General features: G+C 46.5%; 1 protein-coding gene across 3 annotated transcripts in view; it reads left to right on the top strand.

Annotated features, from left to right (window-relative positions):
- The window catches only part of Myh10 (myosin heavy chain 10), a 126,349-nt gene that overhangs the window by 83,900 nt on the left and 21,936 nt on the right, over positions 1–20,513 (top strand). For 2 of the 3 annotated variants that reach the window (XM_076936568.1, XM_076936567.1), the window contains exons 16-27: positions 1,595–1,657; positions 9,121–9,314; positions 9,400–9,521; positions 11,249–11,318; positions 11,532–11,692; positions 12,014–12,122; positions 12,223–12,354; positions 13,690–13,896; positions 16,498–16,635; positions 16,990–17,113; positions 18,247–18,418; positions 19,439–19,651. In XM_076936568.1, coding sequence (XP_076792683.1) covers positions 1,595–1,657; positions 9,121–9,314; positions 9,400–9,521; positions 11,249–11,318; positions 11,532–11,692; positions 12,014–12,122; positions 12,223–12,354; positions 13,690–13,896; positions 16,498–16,635; positions 16,990–17,113; positions 18,247–18,418; positions 19,439–19,651 — 1,705 coding nt within the window. The remainder of the gene's footprint in view (positions 1–1,594; positions 1,658–9,120; positions 9,315–9,399; positions 9,522–11,248; positions 11,319–11,531; positions 11,693–12,013; positions 12,123–12,222; positions 12,355–13,689; positions 13,897–16,497; positions 16,636–16,989; positions 17,114–18,246; positions 18,419–19,438; positions 19,652–20,513) is intronic. The other variant, XM_034506364.2, reaches the window with a different exon arrangement.

The raw sequence follows: 20,513 nt of genomic DNA, 5'->3' as shown, positions 1-20,513 counted from the left end.
CTGCATTTGTCTGTCTTTTCTCCCAGCTTTCTGAGCTTCCTCCTTTCATCCTTCTTCAGTTGCAGATAACTGGAGAGGATCAGGTTTTAGGATAAAAGATGCTGTAGTTGAGGATGGGGATGGGGATGGGGGCAGGAGTGACAAGCCCACGAGGGGTCATAGAGGATGAAACTTACGTCTGGGGCAGTGTGTGGAGAGAGTGCCACTTAACTAACACAAACAAGTTCTTTACTTGATTACAGAAATGCTCACAGGAAATTCTTAGCCTCTGCACACCCTTTCAATCCTGTCTTTCCATAGTTAGTTTGCCGCTCTCACCATTCAGGCTGCACTGTCCTTGTCCTGCTATAGATGCGGCTTGAGTACCATGGCTGCTCTTGTCAGAGTAGGCTGAGAAGTCTCAGCTACTCCAAGTTTGGTTTGACTCTGCTAGCTTCTACTTTCCCAACAATGTCACTGTTAGGAGGACATCCTATCACCCATCAGCTGAGGTGGACATCTGGTTAAATCTGAGTGGCAGGAGATCTGAGAGGTCAGTGCTATTGTAAGGCATTGTGCAGGTGGAGAGGCAGTCCCAGGCTTGAGGACTGTGGATTTTACTCACAAAGGCACTGGCAGGCTTGGAAGTTAGATGAGGGAGCCAAAGTGGAGAATTATCACTTTGTAGACATAGAAATCTCTTGGGCTAAGAGGAATTATTTTCATTAAAAAAAAAAAAAAAAACCGCCCTGATGAAACATAAAATTGTTTCCTTTTCTTGCCACTGAAATGCATGAGTTGGCCTCAGTGGAGAATGTATGATGCTTGCCTACAGCTTGCCTAAGAAGGCACAGTCCCACTTGAACTGTAGACACTTTGTGTTAAAGTCCAGCTTGTGTGAGAGTTTCACACAGGTTTCTCAAGCCCAAACCAAAAGGAATAAGTGTGTAGATGGCAGCCCTGCCCTAGAGATTCCCAGGGCCCTGCTTTTATTAAAAACTGATGTTTGGGGAGCTTTCCAACTGCATAGGAATCCATGCCCTTTCCATGACTCTATATGTAAAAGCAAGAACTAAAGAACGCATGGTCGTGCACATGAGCCTCCTGGGGCATTTTCATGAGTAAGGGCATGATCAAAGCTTTACCATTACCTTAACACTTGCTACAGCAGAACTTGAATAGTTTACTGATCTTTAGAAATTTGTATTTGAAGTAAATTATGTTTCCAAAATCTGTACTGGAAATTTTGACAGTAAAACCCCTGACTTTGCATATATTATTAGCTCTGTAATTCAACGCTGTCTTGCCCTGATTCACTAACTGCAAGGCAGATGAATTAGTACCTCATTACTCTTAAATATTGTCAACATGGCATGAGGCTCACACCTGGTGTTGGGAATATGCTCTTTTGATTCAGCTTGAATGTATTATATAAAGAACTTTATCCAAATGCACAGATTCTTGAAACAGTAATTTTTACATAGGCTCTGCCCTGGACCAGCTACCTTGGTAGCCCCATTTCAGAGTTTACTTGTGATGTCAAATGTCTTTCACACTAACTGAAGTGTTTGTGTATCTGCTCTTCTGTCCTGTTTTCACTGTTTCTCTGCCTTAGAGATTCAGAATATTCAGAGAGCTTCTTTCTATGACAGTGTTTCTGGTCTTCATGAGCCGCCAGGTGAATGTATACAGCCTGCAGGGCCTCCACATCAGAAGGGTCTTAAGGCCACAGGAGAAGATGGGTGGGGGCTGGCAGGGCGGCCTGGGAGGCGGGGTGTTGTGGGGGTCTCTGGGCTTTCTGTTCGTTTTGCTCACAGGCCTGCATGAACGTCCCATTTCATGCTCTTTTATTACTTCCAGCAAGTGTTTGAGTGCATAACTGATCAGTCGCTACCGCCTACACATCGCTTGTTATTTTATGCATAGCACTTAGAGCGTTGCATATGGAAAGGTATGTCACTCACTACCCTTCCAATTGTGCCATTTTGATACACACTTCTGCAAGAGAACTATTAGGATCTGATCTGCTTGATGATGTCTCTTCTATCCCTGAATCACCTTGTATGGCTTCAACTCCTACGGAATTCTAAGAAGGAAGTGTCTTTCTCTAAATGACTATATTTTGTGAACAAGTGTTTGTTGACCTCAGGATTGTTGTTCCCACTGTTGTTGCTCTGGTTTAGATATGGGATGTTGTCTGGCTGTTGCCTTTTCTTGAACTGAACCTGTCTGTAAGACTTGATGTGTTCATTTTGCGATTGAGGTACCATAGAATGTTCTTAGAATTTATATTTTGTTCTTGAAATTGAGCTCCAAAATGTTTAGATTTGTACCCTGTATCCTTAGCCCTATTTTCAGATATATCCTAGTCTTGGCTAGAGGGTTCCCAAAGTCCAGTATAATAAGAAACTCACTCAGCCTTCCAATTTTTAATGAAATTGTCGCATAGCAACATTTGAAGTAAAATCGCCTTCATCTTATAAAATGTGTGAGTTTGGGACCATGAGAATGCCGAACTCTAAACCCACCTCAGAAGTTGCTTTTTAATCTGTCACTGGGCTGTGCTGTGACAATTCACAGTAGGATTCCTGCCTGCAGTTCTAGCTGAAACCGAGTAAGCCAATTGCAAGCCCAGAGTGGGAGGAGAGATGGGAATGTATCAGACGGCACAGCCCACAGTAAGAACGCCCCAGAACTCTGAAAGAGGAAACCTTTAGCCTGATTGCCTGTGACCTTGGGGTGGAGGGTGAGGGGGGGATGGAGGGTGCTGAGGAAGGTGAGCTAACACTGTGGTTTGGATTTATACAGTCTTCTTACGCTTGTGCTCTGCCAAAGGTTGGCATTTTGGGAAAGGCCAAGGCAGAAGGATCACAAATTTGAGGTCAGCATGGGCTGCACAGTGAGACTTGGTTTCAAAACAACAGAAAAATTAGCAATTAGTGTTCACAATAGCTCCCAAAGCCCTCTCCAGAAGTCTCTGAAAGAAGAGTCAAGGCCAGTTGAAAGCCCCCCCATCCCCCAATTTCACCAACACCTGGTTTTGGGAAGCAAACCATGAACAAATAGAGGGAGTTGCTGGAGTGGGTTGCAATCCCACATACCCAGTTTCCATGAGTGGCAGCTTCGCCCAACTCTGCTCCTGTGAGTCTTGATCTTTTGGATGCTCAGACCAGGCATTTGTTTGTGCCGGCAGGATCCAGGACAGAGCCCCTGTCCCATGACTTCATCTTAGTAAACAAGCAGCTAGCTCATCACATTCCCACCATAGCACTAAAATGTCCCTGGCTCTGTCTCTCCTGTGTTGTGAAGTTGTCTTTGGTTGAGCCTCTTAATTGAACTAAAGTAGCAAAGATCTCAGACTCTGTTCTCAGAACCCACCCATCCATCCACCATGGCTGTGTATGTAGTCTTTGAATTTGTGAATATTCTATAGCAAAGTCTTTCTCTCCTCAAAACCTGTTTATGTGTCTAAGAGACTAAGGGGAAGGTGACAGGTTTAAAGATGGAAAGGTGAGGTGTTGTATTTGCAGTGCTCTCCTGGGAGACAGTGAAGAAGCCTAGGGACAGATTGTGGGTGGCTGTGACATACTGACCTGTAAGGAAACACCACCAGTCCTGCAAGCTAATCCAGATGCTGTGCTTCCAAGTGTGTTTGTAGCCAGGGCTATATAGACCCAGCCTCAAAAACAAAACAAAAAGCAACAAAATAAAATGTATCATAGTATTGGGGAAATAAATTTTCAAGCTTTTAAGAAAAGAAAATGAGAAAAGCACTGAAGAACATACAGGAAGGGGTGACAGGGATTCCTAGCAGCAGACATGGAGGTCCGACAGGCTTCTGCTGCAGCCTCAAGGAATGACATTCTTATACATATTTTGGAAATCCACATTTCTGAAGACAAAGCAGACACAGGGATGCAAGCACACTGAGCTAGGGAAAGGTTCCTTGGAGTTGGTGACGGCTGATGGCCGGGACTGAGTTAGTGCCTCTGGACAGGACCCAGACCAGGCTGGATTCTAATCATCTGCCCTGGCACTGATTTGTCCCAGTGTGTCCTTCACACATAGCACTGTTTGGGCTTTGAGCCCCACATGTGTCAGGTTTCAGCTGACTGATCTGAAAAGGTACCAAGAGAGAAAAAAATAACACAAAATGTGGGAAGTGCCAGGAAGTAAGTTTTAATTGCTGGCAGAGACTTCCCCTGCCACTTTCAATCCTGCATGCAGAGACGCCATCTTGAAATAGAGTAGCAGCTATTAATGCAACTGAGACTCAGACTTGCCTTAATTTATGGGGGGAAATTTATTTTAGACGTGTTTAAAACATGACTGGATTTTCTGATTCCAAAAGCAGCCGTTTTCCCTGTCCCTGTCGAGTGAGGCATAAAAATTTGGATAGAATGGTGAGTGTGGACTGTAATCCCAGAGAGATCACAAGGCCAGCCTGAGCTACATAGTGAGACCTCTCAAACACTTTTAAAAGCTTTAGAGGAAGCTCCACTCAGAAAAGCAATAGGAATGGCAAACCCATGCTCCCCACTGAGTCTGCAAACTTCCCTGGGAGTCATAGCGCATGGCTCTGCTTGTTGTGGTTGTTTGTTGTTGTTGCAACATATTCCTTAATGGCTTGAGTTTTATCTCCAGTGGAAAATTCAAGGAGCAATATTTCTGTACTGCACTTGGGCTGACTGAGAGTTGACAAGAACACTTAGGGCTTGGGGTCATCAGGAGCATGAGAAGCACCCTAGCTTTGAGATAGGGTCTCTCTACATAACCCTAGCTATCCTAGAATTCACTATGTAGACCAGGCTGACTTAGTACTTGATGTTCAGGGAGTACAGTTGCTATGGCTACATGAATAACAACAGTTGTCTATTTTCTTGGTTTTTGTTTTCTAAATCAAATCCAGATTAACTCACAGCATCCCCAGCTTCAGCTGATAAGATAGGCAGTCAGGCTGGACCTCTACTGTTGTAAGTCCCAGCAACTACCTGACAGGAAGAGGCCAGGGAACAGTAGCCTCTGTGAGGAGAAAGATTTCCAAAGAGTGTGGGAAGGGAGAGAGAAACCTGCCTGCCTGCCTGGCCAGTTCTCCACTAGTGCTCAGGGTGAGAAGGGGGTCTGTCTCCTTAAATCAGTCAGCCAACCACTCTGCCTCCTGGAGTTGTCCTAAAAATTTCTAACTCTGCTAAAATTATTCTTTTAAGATTTTCTCTAACTACCAATTCTATCCTGGTTGTAAATCTGTAATCGAACTGTACTATCATAAAGATGTGTTATTTGGTGATGTTTCTGGGAATTCATTGCTGAGAGCACTGCAGGGAACCTGAGGCTTGCCTTGCACCTGCTGCAGGCCTTGTGGGGAGAATGTAGCACAGTGCTTGGCCAGCCTGCCTGGCTGTTACAGTGGACAGTCACTAGGTTTCCCTGCTCTTGTGCTTTTATTAGCCACAGTGAATTTCAAATACTTAGCTTAGTAAGCACTAATATCTTTGCCAAATTGAAAAAAAAAGTCTCTGAAAACATCTTGTTCCTCCTTGCCTCCGAGATTGTCATCCTTGGGAAGAGCCGGTTAAGGATCCTGGCAGGAGACAACATCACCCTTATAAAGGCTGGTGCTGCCAGTTTATGGCAAGATATCTGACAGATCCCAATTTTTTGTAATTATGAATATAAACCCATCTAATTCCTGACTGTTTAAGTTTATAGGGTAATAAATTGTAGGGCAAAACACTTGTAATTGTTTGCACTGTTCTAGGGAACCACACAATAAATCCAGTGCCCACCACCAGCCCTAGCTAGGTGTGGCAAAGGAGTAGCACCTTGGCTTGCGATTCGCTGCTGGCTCTTATCTGAGTATTCCACCTTTCTCTGTTTCTGTTCTCATTATTTGCATAAGAAAAGCCCCTTCTAAAATAGATATTTATCTGAGTTGTGGCTTTTTTTTAATAAAATCATACATTTAGTGATGTGCCTCAGGGCATTAACTGACTTTCCTGAAGTGGTTTTTTATTACCCACAAGATAGTTTTTCTTAGTGCTGAGATCCAACCTTGATTTTTAAACAGTAAATTTTGAAAAGCAACCTGAAAGTCTAATGTATTGGTTTTTGGTAAACCTGAGCCATTTAAAAAAATAATCCAGAGCTATTGAATTTGGAAATGAGGCTGGTGGTGACGGTGTCTTTGATGGTTGGCATTGCATGCTGGACCGCAGAGGATGAAGAGTTAAAGAACTACCCCACCAGCAGCCTCCCACAGAGCTAATGTAATTGGATCCTTGGACAGTAATCATGGCACCATCCCTCTTTTGTGATAGTGATGATTGGTTCTTTTGGTGAACTTTATTTTCCACCAGCATCTATTTATTAAGTAGCTATTAGGTGCCAGCACCGCATGCTGGCTGCACTGGATGGTTGGGAAGGCAGCAGCTGTCATCCTGGCTCGTGGTCAGAGATCACAGTGACCATGGGGACAGCTCCCATGGCCCTGAGAATGGCTGGGGAAATGTCCTCTGGGGAACACTAAGTCAAGGAGAGAAGATACATAGAGCAGTGTGGGTGTTTTCTCAGGTTTGTCTGCTGAGATGTAAAGGTCAGAGGAGGGAAAGCCTGCTCTATGCTGTTAGCATGGTGGGGACAAGAGCCTAAAGAGCTCTGAGGAAGCTAAGGAACGGAGCTCACACGTGATGGGGAGTTAGCCCTGTGACCAGCAAGGGTGAGCAGAAAGGATGGATAAGTCCTGGTACCCTGGAGGTAGCCACAGTCTGGCCGGCTGGAATGCAAGGTTGTGTGGGAAAGTGGGCAGAGAATGCCAGCCGTGAGGAAGGAGGGAGTTCAGTGACTGCCTCACCTCACAGTGCACCTCCTTGCCTCCCTTTCAGAGGAAGGAGCTGGAGTTTGTTGCAGTTGGACCCACCACCAAATCACACGCTCACTGGTGACAGATATCTCTGACTCTAGCCAAAGTTATGCTACTACTTGGGCATGTGTGACAGGAGAGGACAAGGAGTGGGATACCAAAGGAAAGACTCATAGGAGAGTTTCAGAATCCCAGTCAGCAGGAAGGGCAGTGTCCAGGCAGGAATGAAAAGTTGGGTGAGCAGCTGGATATGAGAGGACTCAGTGACTCCCAGCTCCTACCGGAAGTGAGCGGTGCTCACACTGGATAAAGCATGGGTCAGTGTTTTTCCTATCTGTCTATCGTCCTCTTCTTCCCTTTTCCAGCCCAGAGTGGTCCCAGGCCCTCATCTGTTTCAGTTTCCTCCCAGGGCAGCTGACCAGTCCCATAACTTGAACAACTCCTTGTTCTTCCCTAACACATGAACTAAGAGTGTTAGTAACAGGTGTCATCATAAGAGCAGATGCAATATTATAAAAGCAGACGTAGTAGGGACTTGATAAGAGTTTGTGGAAGGCAGAGGTACTTCTGTGACATACAGCTGGGAGAGAGTACATGGACCTGTGCTAAGGAGGACTAGGTAGCCAGACAGATGTAATTTAAACTCATAAATGAAATCTCTTGGCCGAGAGCGTGTTGGAATCAAAAAAGAGGGCTAACATCTGTGCTCATTTCTTGCCACATCCTAGAAGGAGTTCACATGAGTGTAGGTCCCAAGAGAGTGCCAAGATGGACAGGATAAGTGGAAGAGAGGTCATCTTGGGTCACAAGACTGAAGGAGCTGGGGAGGCACTGGAAAGGCTTGGCGTGGGCAGGGGCCATTAAGGCCAGAAGTGAAGAGACTCTAGGAGGTTGTTATGTAAACATTCAGGGTCAAGAAAAACAAGCACAGGCAGCATCCATTGCCTTAGCAACTGGTGGGTTCCTGCCTAGGCAATACTGCCTGGGATGGAAGAGACGGGCTAGCAGCCAGGTGTCCGAACACTGGGGAGATAGTGGGGGAAGGCGACAAGGGGCAAACAGGGAACTGTAGAAAGAAGCAGGGCTCTGGCAATGCAGACAAGAAGTGGGTTACTACAGAGGTGATGGAGACTCAGCATTTACAGGACAGGAAGGGGTGGTTGGTACTGGGTCTGTTGGAAGCGAAAGAAACCAGTGAGTCCTCTGTGGTACGTGATGGCTGAACTCCAGGGCACTGACTGCAGCTTTGGGAAGCAGCTTACATGCATGTGCCTGGGAGCCACACAGCTCTTCCTCATCTATCCTCCGGCTTCCATTCCAGACCTGCCTCAAAGGTACTTACTCTTGGGCCAGGAGCTCCTCTTCTGCAGAAACCTGTCTGGAAGTCAAGTCACCTGAATCTTGTATATAGAGCCCCTACCCAGGCCCAGATCACCACAGAGAAATGGGGTAGCTGTCAGGGTTGAGGAGAGTCTTGATAATGACAGGTTTATTCATATCCTAATTTCTTTTAAACTCTTTCAGGAAAGCACATGGCATCTTATGCAGTAGATATGCTAGTGGCTGCTCTTTTATGATCTCATCATTAGGAGGGCCTGGTGTCTAGATATGTAAAAACATCATTTGCTTTGACAGTCTCGGAATGTCTGAGGAGGCTCAGTCAGTGGTTTTCTCAAGAGTCTTCCCATTTTGTGGTTTTTGCATTACGTGCATTTTAAGGAGACAGCTGAGGTTCACACATTGCTCAAAATCAGAGTGATGTAATCTTCCTGCACTGCTTCTCAGGTTCAGATGGCTTTCTCAGTGAAAGTGTGCTGACTCAGGGTAACTCTGGTCTGTATACCCTGAGCACATCCACTGAGTGGATCGGTATAGTCACTTACCTTTATGAGTATTTATGAGCCATTTCTTCTTGTGAGACTTTTCCCAGCATCAGTTTGTGTATCAATAATGCCAGCCAGAGATCCTTCCATTTGCCAAGTAATGGCAGATCTCACACAGGCAGAACCTAGCAGACAGTGGGTCCCCGAGCCTAGTGCAGCGGCAGGCGCCTACCACAGTGTGGTAGGTGGGACTTGTAGGCACTGCAAAGTCCTGCCATATGAGTGTGTGGCTGTAGCTCCTCAGCTTGTGCAGCGTCTGAATGTGCTGACTGCCCTTCCTAGACGCACCTCTCCCATCTGTTCACAAAGCTTATGCTGCTGAACTCTGTCTTCCCGTCCTCCTCAGTCACGTTTGCTCACAGCCGTCCTCTCTCCTCTCCTCTTCTCTCCTCTCCCCAGTGGACCGAATTGTAGGTCTGGATCAAGTCACTGGTATGACTGAGACAGCTTTTGGCTCTGCATATAAAACCAAGAAGGGCATGTTCCGAACCGTCGGGCAGCTCTACAAAGAGTCTCTCACCAAGCTGATGGCAACTCTCCGAAACACCAACCCCAACTTCGTTCGCTGCATCATTCCAAATCACGAGAAGCGGGTATGTGGGGCAGAGCGCATGTGTGTTCTGAGTCAATGGAGCCCGGGTTCCGTGATTAAACTAGAAAACTTGTCTGCTTGATTAGGCTGGGAAACTGGATCCGCATCTCGTGCTGGACCAGCTTCGCTGTAACGGCGTCCTGGAAGGGATCAGGATCTGTCGCCAGGGATTCCCCAACCGGATAGTGTTCCAGGAGTTCCGACAACGGTAGCGCTGACTTTTACCTTTTCTGTCTGTATGTCCAAACATGCCTTAACATGAATGAGAATGCCGATATGATAAGGACGCTTTTCCTTTGTTCCCTGCAAAGGGGAGATCCTGATTTTCCTGCTGTACAAAAAAGCAGCTTCCGCTCCCCGAAGAACATACTCCATCTTCATAACCCGGAAGTTAGCTGTGAGATGAGCCAGACAGCTGGAAACTTAATGTTGTTTGTTCAACCACATCTACTTGAAATTGTTTTTCAAGACTGGGTTTCACCCTAGCTGTCCTGGTACTCACCCTATAGACCAGATTAGCCTTAAGCACACAGAGATCTGCCTGCCTCTGCCTCTAGAGTGCTGGGATTAAAGGCAGGCCTATCACCAGGCTTAATATATTCTCAAAACACATTTTAAATACTATTTTTTAAAAATAGCAGTCTAAAAATAGATGAATAATATATGCTAAAATACAAATAAAAAGAAATTTTAAATCCTCCAGTAAGGATTCCTGAAAATATTTTAGGACATTTCCATCTTTCTTCAGTAAATGAATCTGTGTGCATATAAATTCTCTCTCTCTCTCTCTCTCTCTCTCTCTCTCTCTCTCTCTGTGTGTGTGTGTGTGTGTGTGTGTGTGTGTGTGTGTATACAATGACAGATTTTAACAAGAATAGAGACAGGAAGAGACTAGAAAATGGTTAAGGTACAAACAAGACGAAGCTTGACAGGTTTGCAGTGGACACTGATGCAGACGGGGTGGGAAGGCCTTGGGGGCTGGTTCTCTAAAGTTGTTAATGCAGTCGCTTTTCTCCCTTTCTCTTCTGGAAATCAGATCTCAAAGTATTTCCATTATTGGTGCATAAAATAATTAGGGGCTTCCAGGTCAAAGTGGGGTCCTCACGGCCTAAGTCACCTCACCCCTTGCCCCTCACCCACCTTGGTCTCAGAAGAATCAACTCAAGAAGCTGCTGTAGTCCTAGGTGTTGTCAGGAGCCATCGGTCTATTAGATAGTCACTGACTTTTTTTTTTTTAAAATACTTATTTATTTAATATTCATATGTACCCTATAGCTGTCTTCAGACACACCAGAAGGAGGCATTGGATTCCATTACAGATGGTTATGAGCCACCATGTGGTTGCTGGAAATTGAACTCAGGACCTCTGGAAGAGCAGTCTGTGCCCTTAACCTCTGAGCCATCTCTCCAGCCCAATAGTCACTTTTTATTGCTGGGGGGGAAAGGCGATACTGGCGTCTAGGACACCATGTTATAATGGCCGCCTTTCTGCTGCAGATTTCCTAACTGAGGTGTGACTGTGTACACTGAGGTACCGCATTTAAGCACACAACTCTGAGTATGAGTACACCCAGGCCTGTGCCCTGCTGACTGTCACCCTCTTATCTTCTGGGGTTCCAAACAGAAGCTCGTGGACTGCTCTTACAGCCTTTTCTGTTATCTGACGACTGCTCACCAGCTGACTGGCTGGAGGTACAAAGAGCCAAATGATTTCATCTTAAAGATGGGAACTTTTTGTGGGAAATGAAGGAAAATGCAAGGTTTAATACCAGTTCTGAGTCTTCTCTGCCAGACCGCTGAGCCTGTGCTTTGATCTGAGAGAATCTTAGTCGGGGCTAGGCCTGCAAAGGGCCTGAGGTTATCACCTGCCCACCCCATTCGCTGTTCTCACTTTGTGTGCTCCTGTTCATGATGTCTGTGCTTTTCTTTCTCCAGATATGAGATCCTAACTCCCAATGCTATTCCTAAAGGCTTCATGGACGGCAAACAGGCCTGTGAGCGAATGGTAAGATTTCTTTTGTTGTTGTTTTGGGTTTTTTGAGAATGGGTGTCTATTTTTTAGCCCTTTCTGTCCTGGAACTCCCAGAAATATGCCTGCCTCTGCCTCCCAGGTGCTGAGATTTAAAGGTGTGCACCACTACATCCGGATGCTTTTTACTTTAATTATTATTATTCTGATTTTCCTATAGCAGAAATAAATAGGCTTCTTCTCTCTTAGATCCGAGCTTTAGAACTGGACCCAAACCTGTATAGAATTGGACAGAGCAAGATATTTTTCCGAGCTGGAGTTTTGGCGCACTTAGAAGAAGAAAGGGATTTAAAAATCACTGACATCATCATCTTTTTCCAAGCTGTATGTAGAGGCTACCTAGCTAGAAAGTAAGTGGACTCGGGACTCTAGCGTCTCTGGTGCAGAGTTTGGGGCTGGGCATTGTGTTTGGACCATAATACAAGAGGGCCAGAGATTGACAGGCTCTATCCTTGTGGATGATTCGTTCCCATGGGAGCAGCACCTGGATGAACAGATGCACATCCCAAACAACACAGGCACCAGGAACACACACAAAGGGCCAAGAAGTGAAACAGAAGGGTTGGCATTTCAGCCGAGGTCCTGGGGGAAGCTATGCTTGAGGGAACTTTGCTAGAAGACAGTCTTCCCATGAACACCCCTGAAGGTGTGCTTTCCTTACTGTTCCTCAGGGCCTTTGCCAAGAAACAGCAACAACTAAGTGCCTTAAAGGTCTTGCAGCGGAACTGTGCAGCGTACCTGAAGCTGCGGCACTGGCAGTGGTGGCGTGTCTTCACGAAGGTGGGCTGGGCCAGGGTCCTCCTATCGACCTTTTTGCATGGTGCCTGGATCAGCAGGAGAGATGCAGGGCTGCAGTGATAAACTGTTTACCTCGTCACAGGTGAAGCCTCTCCTCCAAGTGACCCGCCAGGAAGAAGAACTCCAGGCAAAAGATGAGGAGCTTCTGAAGGTGAAAGAGAAGCAGACAAAAGTGGAAGGGGAGCTCGAGGAGATGGAGCGGAAACACCAGCAGGTGTGTGCACCCCTCTGCGTGCAGTGTCCTGACTGAGTGTGTAGTGTCACGTGATAATTATGAGTAGCCACTCCCACTGTCTCAACTTGTTACTGGGGAGGGTTTGCTCTCATTTTTACAGTGTGTGTTTTTCATTGCACGACAGTAAGAGTATCAGTGTTGAAGGCGAGAATAGCATTTGGTGTGTGATAGGCATTTGCTGGTTCTCAAGAACTTGGTTTGTTTGTTTTTAGTATTTTGATTTGATTTGTCTTTTTAGTAGAGCCTCACGTTGTAGCCCAGGCTGGTCTCAAACTCACTGCAATCCTCTAGTTTCAGCCTCCCATGTGCTGGGATTACAGGCATAAGCCACCACACCTGGAACCTTTATATAACACTTTAATATTCCCTCTCCTATTTATCAGTCCCTTCCTAACATAATAGCCAAACTATAATTCTTAAAGTGGTAAGAAGTTAGTATTTGTTATTCAAGATAACTTCGGGCAATAGAAACAACCAAAAATATTTCCTGTAGTTTATTTTATACATTCACACAAACGTACTTGAAATTCCTGCCAGATATGTTGTGTTGGTTTGTTTGTTCTGTTTGTTCGTTTTGAGGTAGGATCTCTCTTTGTGCCCTTGGCAGGCCTGGTACTCACTGAGATCATGCCTGTGTGTTCCATGTTTTTAACATGGAACTGTGTCTGAGGCAGTGGACACTGACTGCTGAAACCATGGTCAGTGTTCTATATGCACCCTGGGCAAGTGATGTCCCTGTAGTGTATGCACGCTGAGAGAGTGACATCCCGTGGTGTGTGCACCCTGGGAGAGTGACATCCCTATGGTAACATCCCTGTGGTGTATGCACCCTGGGTGAGTGACATCCCTGTGGTGTGTGCACCCTGGGAGAGTAACATCCCTGTGGTGTGTGCACCCTGGGTGAGTAACATCCCTGTGGTGTGTGCACCCTGGGTGAGTGACATCCCTGTGGTGTGTGCACCCTGGGTGAGTGACATCCCTGTGGTGAGTGCACCCTGGGTGAGTGACATCCCTGTGGTGAGTGCACCCTGGGAGAGTGACATCCCTGTGGTAACATCCCTGTGGTGTATGCACCCTGGGTGAGTAACATCCCTGTGGTGTGTGCACCCTGGGTGAGTGACATCCCTGTGGTGTGTGCACCCTGGGTGAGTGACATCCCTGTGGTGAGTGCACCCTGGGTGAGTGACATCCCTGTGGTGTGTGCACTCTGGATGAGTGACATCCCTGTAGCACATGCACCCTGGGTGAGTGAGGTCCCTGTGGTGTGTGCACCCTGGGTGAGTGACCGCACTACACTCTGAATTGTATTTTCAGCTGCTGGAAGAGAAGAATATCCTGGCAGAACAACTGCAAGCCGAGACGGAGCTGTTTGCTGAAGCAGAAGAGATGAGAGCAAGACTTGCTGCCAAAAAGCAGGAACTGGAGGAGATTCTGCATGACCTGGAGTCCAGGGTAGAAGAGGAAGAAGAGCGGAACCAGATCCTGCAAAATGAGAAGAAGAAGATGCAAGCGCACATTCAGGTGCTGCCACAGTTCTTAGCTCTCTTTTAGCTCTGCTGAGCACGTGGATTTCTGTGTCCATTGAGAATAGGTCCTTGTACCACTTCTTCATTTGAACCATAGATTTAACAAGTTTTCTGCAAACCTAGGTTTATTATTTCAGTAGGAATCCTTCATGTTCCATTGTGCCATCTTACAATGTGAAGACACAAGGTCAGAATCCACCCAGGGTCTGGAGCACTCCATGGAGCTTAAGAGGTCCTTACACTCACCCCAGCAATTACATGGGCATCTCCTACCTGGCTTGGTTCATAAGAAATGTACCACATGGGGAACAGTTAACCCCAGCCTGGTACCTTAAAGTATCAGCTCTGGTCACAGAGCACACTACCATGTAGAGAGTATCCATTCAGAAATACCATAGCATTCTTTTAACTCTTCGTCGGGCTGGGGTGCAGGTGCCATATGACCTGTGGAGCTCAGAGCATAACTGGGGCCAGTCCTCTCCTTCCTCCTTTCCGTGGGTGCTGGGGACTGAGCTGGGGTTTTAGGCGTGTGTAACATGCTCTGCCTGCAGAGCCGTCTCCAGCCTTGCAGCTTAGGTTTTAATACATCTTTTGTAAGTGCGTGCCATGCTACAAAGGTCGGAGGACAACTAGTAGGAGCTAAGTCTTCCCCAGGTGTGTGTCCAGATGACGTCAGGCTTGGCAGCATGCATCTTTGTCCCTGAACCATCTTCCTGGCCCTCTCCCTGTTTTTTATACTAAATTCTAATTACTTTATATGAGATGCTTGTAGTTCTTTACCTCAAGACTAGCGTTTCCTTAAACAAGAACGCCCTGCACCACAATTGGCTTCCTGCTTTGTCTTTCATGATGTGAGGTTCATGTCCTCCTAACTAAACGCAGGCTGCTGCATCACGGCTGTAATTTATTATCTCCTTTGTGACTGGAAATTCCTTCCAGTGCAACCTCAAATTACTCATGGCGTTATGAAATTACTAGGTAGGTATTAGGCTGTTTTTTCCTCTTGTGGAATGTCAGGTTCCAAATTGACTACGTGACCCTGAGAACAGAGTTTGGGCCCCTCATGTAGTTTGTTTTGCTGTTTTCCTCTGCCTCTGAGACTTTGGGTGATTTCCGATCTCTTTTTTTTTTTTTTTTTTTAACTAGAACTGTCTTTATGTTTAGTTTTGAAGATAAGTTTCTTCATTTTAACATTAATATAATTATCATAGAAAACCTACAACATAGAAAAGTATGCAGAGGCCCTCTCCCCCCTCCCCTTTCTTAGAGGCCCTCTGCCTCCCCTTCCTTAGAGGTCCTCTCTCCCCCCTCCCTTCCTTAGAGGCCCTCTCCCCCCTTTCCCCCAGGCCCTCTGCCCTCCCCCACCCCTTCCTACTCCCCTCACTTTTCGAGAACTGTTTGACAGTGTACAGATTTATTTTAGTCATTGAAATTATACTAACATCCTGTTGTCCCTTTGCCACCTTGTGAGTGCGCAGAGCAGGGGTGCAGGTAGCAAACTTCTAGCAGCAAGGAGACACCCAAAGCAGTAAGAAAACAGGCTGACTAGAGATCAGAGGAGGCTCTAAAGGCCTCTCAGTCACAGCCGTCACAGCTGTCACAGCCGTCACAGCCTGTGAGACTTAGAGATTCTGATCCAAGCAAACGCATTCATTAAAGCGCCTTTCATTTTTATTGAGAGATGTAGCCAGAAGGCTTTTTGGATGAAATAGCATGCTTGGGGGTTGCTTAGGATAAGCCAAAGGAAAAAGGAAGAAGGTGGAGGCCCTAGTGAAGGAGACAGGTCCTGAGGTGACCCGTTACATACACTTCAAGTGGATGAAGGTCACTGTGCCCTCAGAGATGTGCTTGGAGTTTTTCTAATAGAGGTCACCTTTATACCACACAAGATTCTGAAATTATCCATAAGTAAAACCTTTAAGCAGCGTTATTATTGTGTTAATATGTACAGCCATGTCCACTGCTACATGTTTATATCACAAATAATACAGGATATGAATAAAGATAAGCATGGCAGAGTAGAAATGTGTACGTGCTTAGAGTTCCACCCAGTTTGGCGACACACCTCAGGTAACAGGTGCACTTGCACTAGACAAGCGTGTTTGATGCTGTGCCGCTGTCCCAGTTACTTCCTGTGCTGCTAATTATTACTACACAATGTAAATTTCAGTTATATGTTATACCTCCTCACAAATTACCAAGGCTTAATTGCCAAAGCCTTCTGCAACATGCTGATAGTTTCATGGTATTATATGTGTTTGGCTCAATCTGCCAGTGTTGACATAGCCCAGGCTAGCCTGCAACTCAGAGCCTCCTGAGTGCTGGACTAACAACCATTGCTGCCACCCAACTCATTGATTTTTTTTTTTTTTTTTAAATCCAAATCATCCTGACAATTTCCTACAGTTGTATTTGAAAGCATGTTTACAGAGCTTGCCATGCTGGTCTGACCCAGTTTAAACTTAGCCCTGTGAAGGTGCACATATCTGTCTCATACTTGCAGATACAATACAAGCACGCCATTTTTCCTTTGTGCTCCTGCTGTGCAGCTCTGGTGGAGAAACTAGGGAAATTGACGTAGGCTTTTTTTCACCAGGACCTAGAAGAACAACTGGATGAGGAGGAGGGGGCCCGGCAAAAGCTGCAGCTGGAGAAGGTGACGGCGGAGGCAAAGATCAAGAAGATGGAAGAGGAGGTTCTACTTCTTGAAGACCAAAATTCCAAATTTATCAAAGTAAGACCCTTTCCATAGGGCACCACTGTCAGGATGCAGAGGAGAGCAGTGTGCTCAGAGAGAGGGAAAGAAAGCACTGGAGAAAATCTCAGTTGCATTTGCTTTCTTCGTAAAGTTTCCTGTCTAGAGTCCTGAAGACAGACTCTATTGAACCAAATGTCCTTACAGCTTTTTCCAGTCCGTTCCATCTATGCCACTTCTAGTGCATCTGGTATTTGGCTCTGAGCACAAGGCAGGTAGCAGGCAGCCACCAGGAGAGCGCCTAGCTGCCCACCTTTTCTCACATCAGAGAGAATCCCAAACCCAGGCTGTAATCTTGCATGTCTTTTCTGAAATAGATTTTTTTCTACTTAGGAAAAGAAACTCATGGAAGATCGAATTGCTGAATGTTCCTCTCAGCTGGCTGAAGAGGAAGAAAAGGCAAAAAACTTGGCCAAAATCAGGAATAAGCAAGAAGTGATGATCTCGGATTTAGAAGGTTGGTGTCAGCCCAGAGACTCTGTAGTGTTGTGGTTGTACCTGAGTCAGAACAGTCAAACAAGCCCGAACTGTTTGATAAGGAGGTCTGCTAACAGAGATCCTCACGGGTCATGTGGTTGGTGACCTGTGGAATTCTGATGGATTTCTGTATACTTTTTAACTTGCCTTTAGTGGACATTCTGGGCACTGGAGCCAAACACTGTGAGGTCGCGCCGGGTGGCACCTCACAAAGGGATTGGCCAGTGGCAGAGCCTGGTGGGGCAGAGGCGAAGCTGGGGAGAGGCAACCTAAGCCATGAAGTCACAATCAAGATGGCTAAAGACAGTACAGACTCTGTGAGGTTGGATGGTCTGTGCAGCGAGCTAGTTCCGGCTGCATGGGCCCTGCTGAGATGTGCCCATCAGCTTCCTTATGCATGCTTTCAATGGGAAACATGGGCTCTGTATTTAAAAAAAAAAAAAAAAAAAAAATCCTTGGGGTTGGGAAGGATTTTTTGGTTGGTTGGTTGGTTGGTTAGTTGGTTGGTTGATGTAGATAAAAGATGGAACATCGGCACAAACTTATTTTTGTCAAGTTCCTTGCTACTTTCTGGGTCCTCTGCTAAAGAGGTGCCCATGAGATGGATGTGCCCATCCTGGGACATTTCTTAGCAGAAGGGCTCTTGTCAAAGAATTCAGGTCACACTGCTTGAGCAAACCACAGGAACGGAAGTGGTCACCAGCCTTTATTAAGGAGCTATACAGAGAGGCTGGGAAGACATGTGGCCTCTGCCTGCTCCTCTGTCCGCTCTCCCCTGTGCTGCTTGGGGGTAGAGGTCTAGCCTAGGGTTAGGCACTGACCCTCCTGTTAGCCCCCTTCTCAGTTTGGGGCATAGGGATGGCATGCCCCAGCTCCAGATCATCTTGGCTCTTAGCAGAGTGAGCTCATTTTCCAAAAGCAGGGAGAGCTTTAGACAATACCCACCTCCTCCTTCAAATGCTATTCGTCTACTCATTCCTCTCATCACCATTTCATCCTGGAGGGTCTCAGACGACTAAGCACTTGACTCAGGGTTATCCGAGCCGTGACCACGTCCACTTACTGTGTGTGTTCTGCAGTGTGGTGAAGGGCTGCTTCTGTCTTGCCTTACAGAACGATTGAAGAAGGAGGAGAAAACTCGACAGGAACTGGAAAAGGCCAAACGGAAGCTGGATGGGGAAACAACGGATCTGCAGGACCAGATCGCTGAGCTGCAGGCACAGGTCGATGAGCTCAAAGTCCAGTTGACCAAGAAGGAGGAGGAGCTTCAGGGGGCGCTGGCCAGGTCTGCAGTCGGGGAGGCAGCTGGACGGGCAGGCCTGTGGTCTTGCATCATGCCCATGTCTGAGAGCATAGACAAGCCCCAGGGAACAAGATGCGATTTCTTTGATGTTGGTTTTAAGTTCATGAAAAACCCAGCAGCACACAAGTAGTGTCAGAGTGCTGAGGTCTCACAAGATTGTCAATGTTAACACTTAAAAATGATTGTCACATCTTAAAATTCTAGGAGGCTCACACCAGAGAGCAAGCCACTTTACCATACCAGATGTTTCCTTTCTGTATGTTACAGATTAGTTTCAGTGTGTTTTGGGACTTTGGAGGAAATAACATTTCAGAAATTTCTTCTTATCCCATAGTCTGGTATTTAGTCTAAAGCCACTTGGAATATTGAAACTGTTTCTTTCTATCTAATCTATCATTTCCTTTTAAAGAGCTAACTACCTGGCTCCATGGTCTTGGAGTCTAATTTATAATATGTTTTAATTAAGAACAACTTGTAACAGGGCAGAGCTATAACAGCTGGTACAGTACTTGCCTATTGTGCACAAACCCCCTGCTCTGATCCCAGTACTCCAGAAGACTGAGTGTAGAGCTGCGTGCCTATAATCCCAGGAGGTAGAGGCAGGGGGATGAAAAATACACGGTTATCCTCTGCTCCATGAGTCCATCTGGGTGCTTTCTAGCATAGAAACAGGCTTCTCAGTTGTGTGATCCCATCAGAAAGTCCTGTCGACACTTAAACCATGCATGTAAGTTCAAAGATGTGCCAAAGAATGGGGGAATTGAAGGCATGAAAGTTGCAGGCCTTGGACTACACACAGGTCTGTCCTAGCTGGTGGAACCACTCACCCAGCAGTATTCTGACCAGAGCATTTCACTGCAGGGGACACTGAAAGTAGAGAAACTCTCACTTTGACTTGCAGAGCTAGTGTGGGGCCTTCCAAGGTGATTTCCCTGGGAAGGCAGGAGACACAGCCCATCCACACACCATCCTCAGGGGCTCTGTACCTGGGTCTTTTGACAGAGGAGATGATGAGACGCTGCACAAGAATAATGCACTTAAAGTTGCACGGGAGCTGCAGGCCCAGATTGCCGAGCTCCAGGAAGACTTTGAGTCTGAAAAGGCTTCAAGGAACAAGGCTGAGAAGCAAAAGCGGGACTTGAGTGAGGAGCTAGAAGCTCTGAAGACGGAGCTGGAGGACACCCTAGACACCACAGCAGCTCAGCAGGAGCTCCGGTGAGTGGGGCTCTGCCATGCTGGCCTTTCCATCCCATTCCATACTGGATGCCATTCCAATCGACAGCCTGCTTCCTCATGGAAGGATGGCAGGAAAATTGGTGATGAAGTAAGTAGCTGTGGCTAGTGACTGGCCACACAGCAGATTGAGATGTGAGACATGGGAGGAGGACAAGGGGCAGGACCAGAGGGAAAGACAGGATAAACATAGAAGCAGTGGTGCGGCCGGCACCTGCTGGCAGTACAGTGGCCATGAACACTGGAAGGGAAGCAGATGTGAAGGAGGGATACAAACGGGTGCAAAACCCGGAGAGACAGCTCAAAGAGTGCTTGCTGAATATGCAGAAGGCTCTGGGTTCAATCCCAACACTGAAAAAGAAAAAAGAGTGAGCACGGGCCTCAAGCATGGGTATGTCCTACACAGACAGTATACTACCCAACAGCGAGACAGGGGCTATCCCCCAAGCATAGGTAGACATAGCCTGAGAAGGTTCATAGGTAGGAACCTATAGCTATCAGCCCATAGAAAGTCACAACTCACAGACTAGGCAGGGCCACTGGCAATGTAGATGCCATCTGTGAGGCCACTGGGATACTTTCCACCTTGCTGACCTTGCCTTCTGCTTGCCACTGCTCCCTCCACGTGAATGTGAACCCAGACAGAAGGGAACCCACACTGCTGAGGCTAGTGACTGAGCTTATTATGCAGATGTGTACAGTGTGCACACACATACATGCCTGTCGGACACTCTAGGATACGGATGATGGACAAGACACCATTGTCCCAGTGGGAGGTTACACTGTCAGATTAAAGTAAAGACAGACAGATAGGTTTTTGGATTCAGAATTCAAGAGAGAAGTG

This window comes from Arvicanthis niloticus, chromosome 6 (genome assembly GCF_011762505.2).
Source record: "Arvicanthis niloticus isolate mArvNil1 chromosome 6, mArvNil1.pat.X, whole genome shotgun sequence".
In the NCBI taxonomy this organism is placed as follows: domain Eukaryota; kingdom Metazoa; phylum Chordata; class Mammalia; order Rodentia; family Muridae; genus Arvicanthis; species Arvicanthis niloticus.
This window is presented reverse-complemented; position numbering and strand designations above follow the sequence as displayed.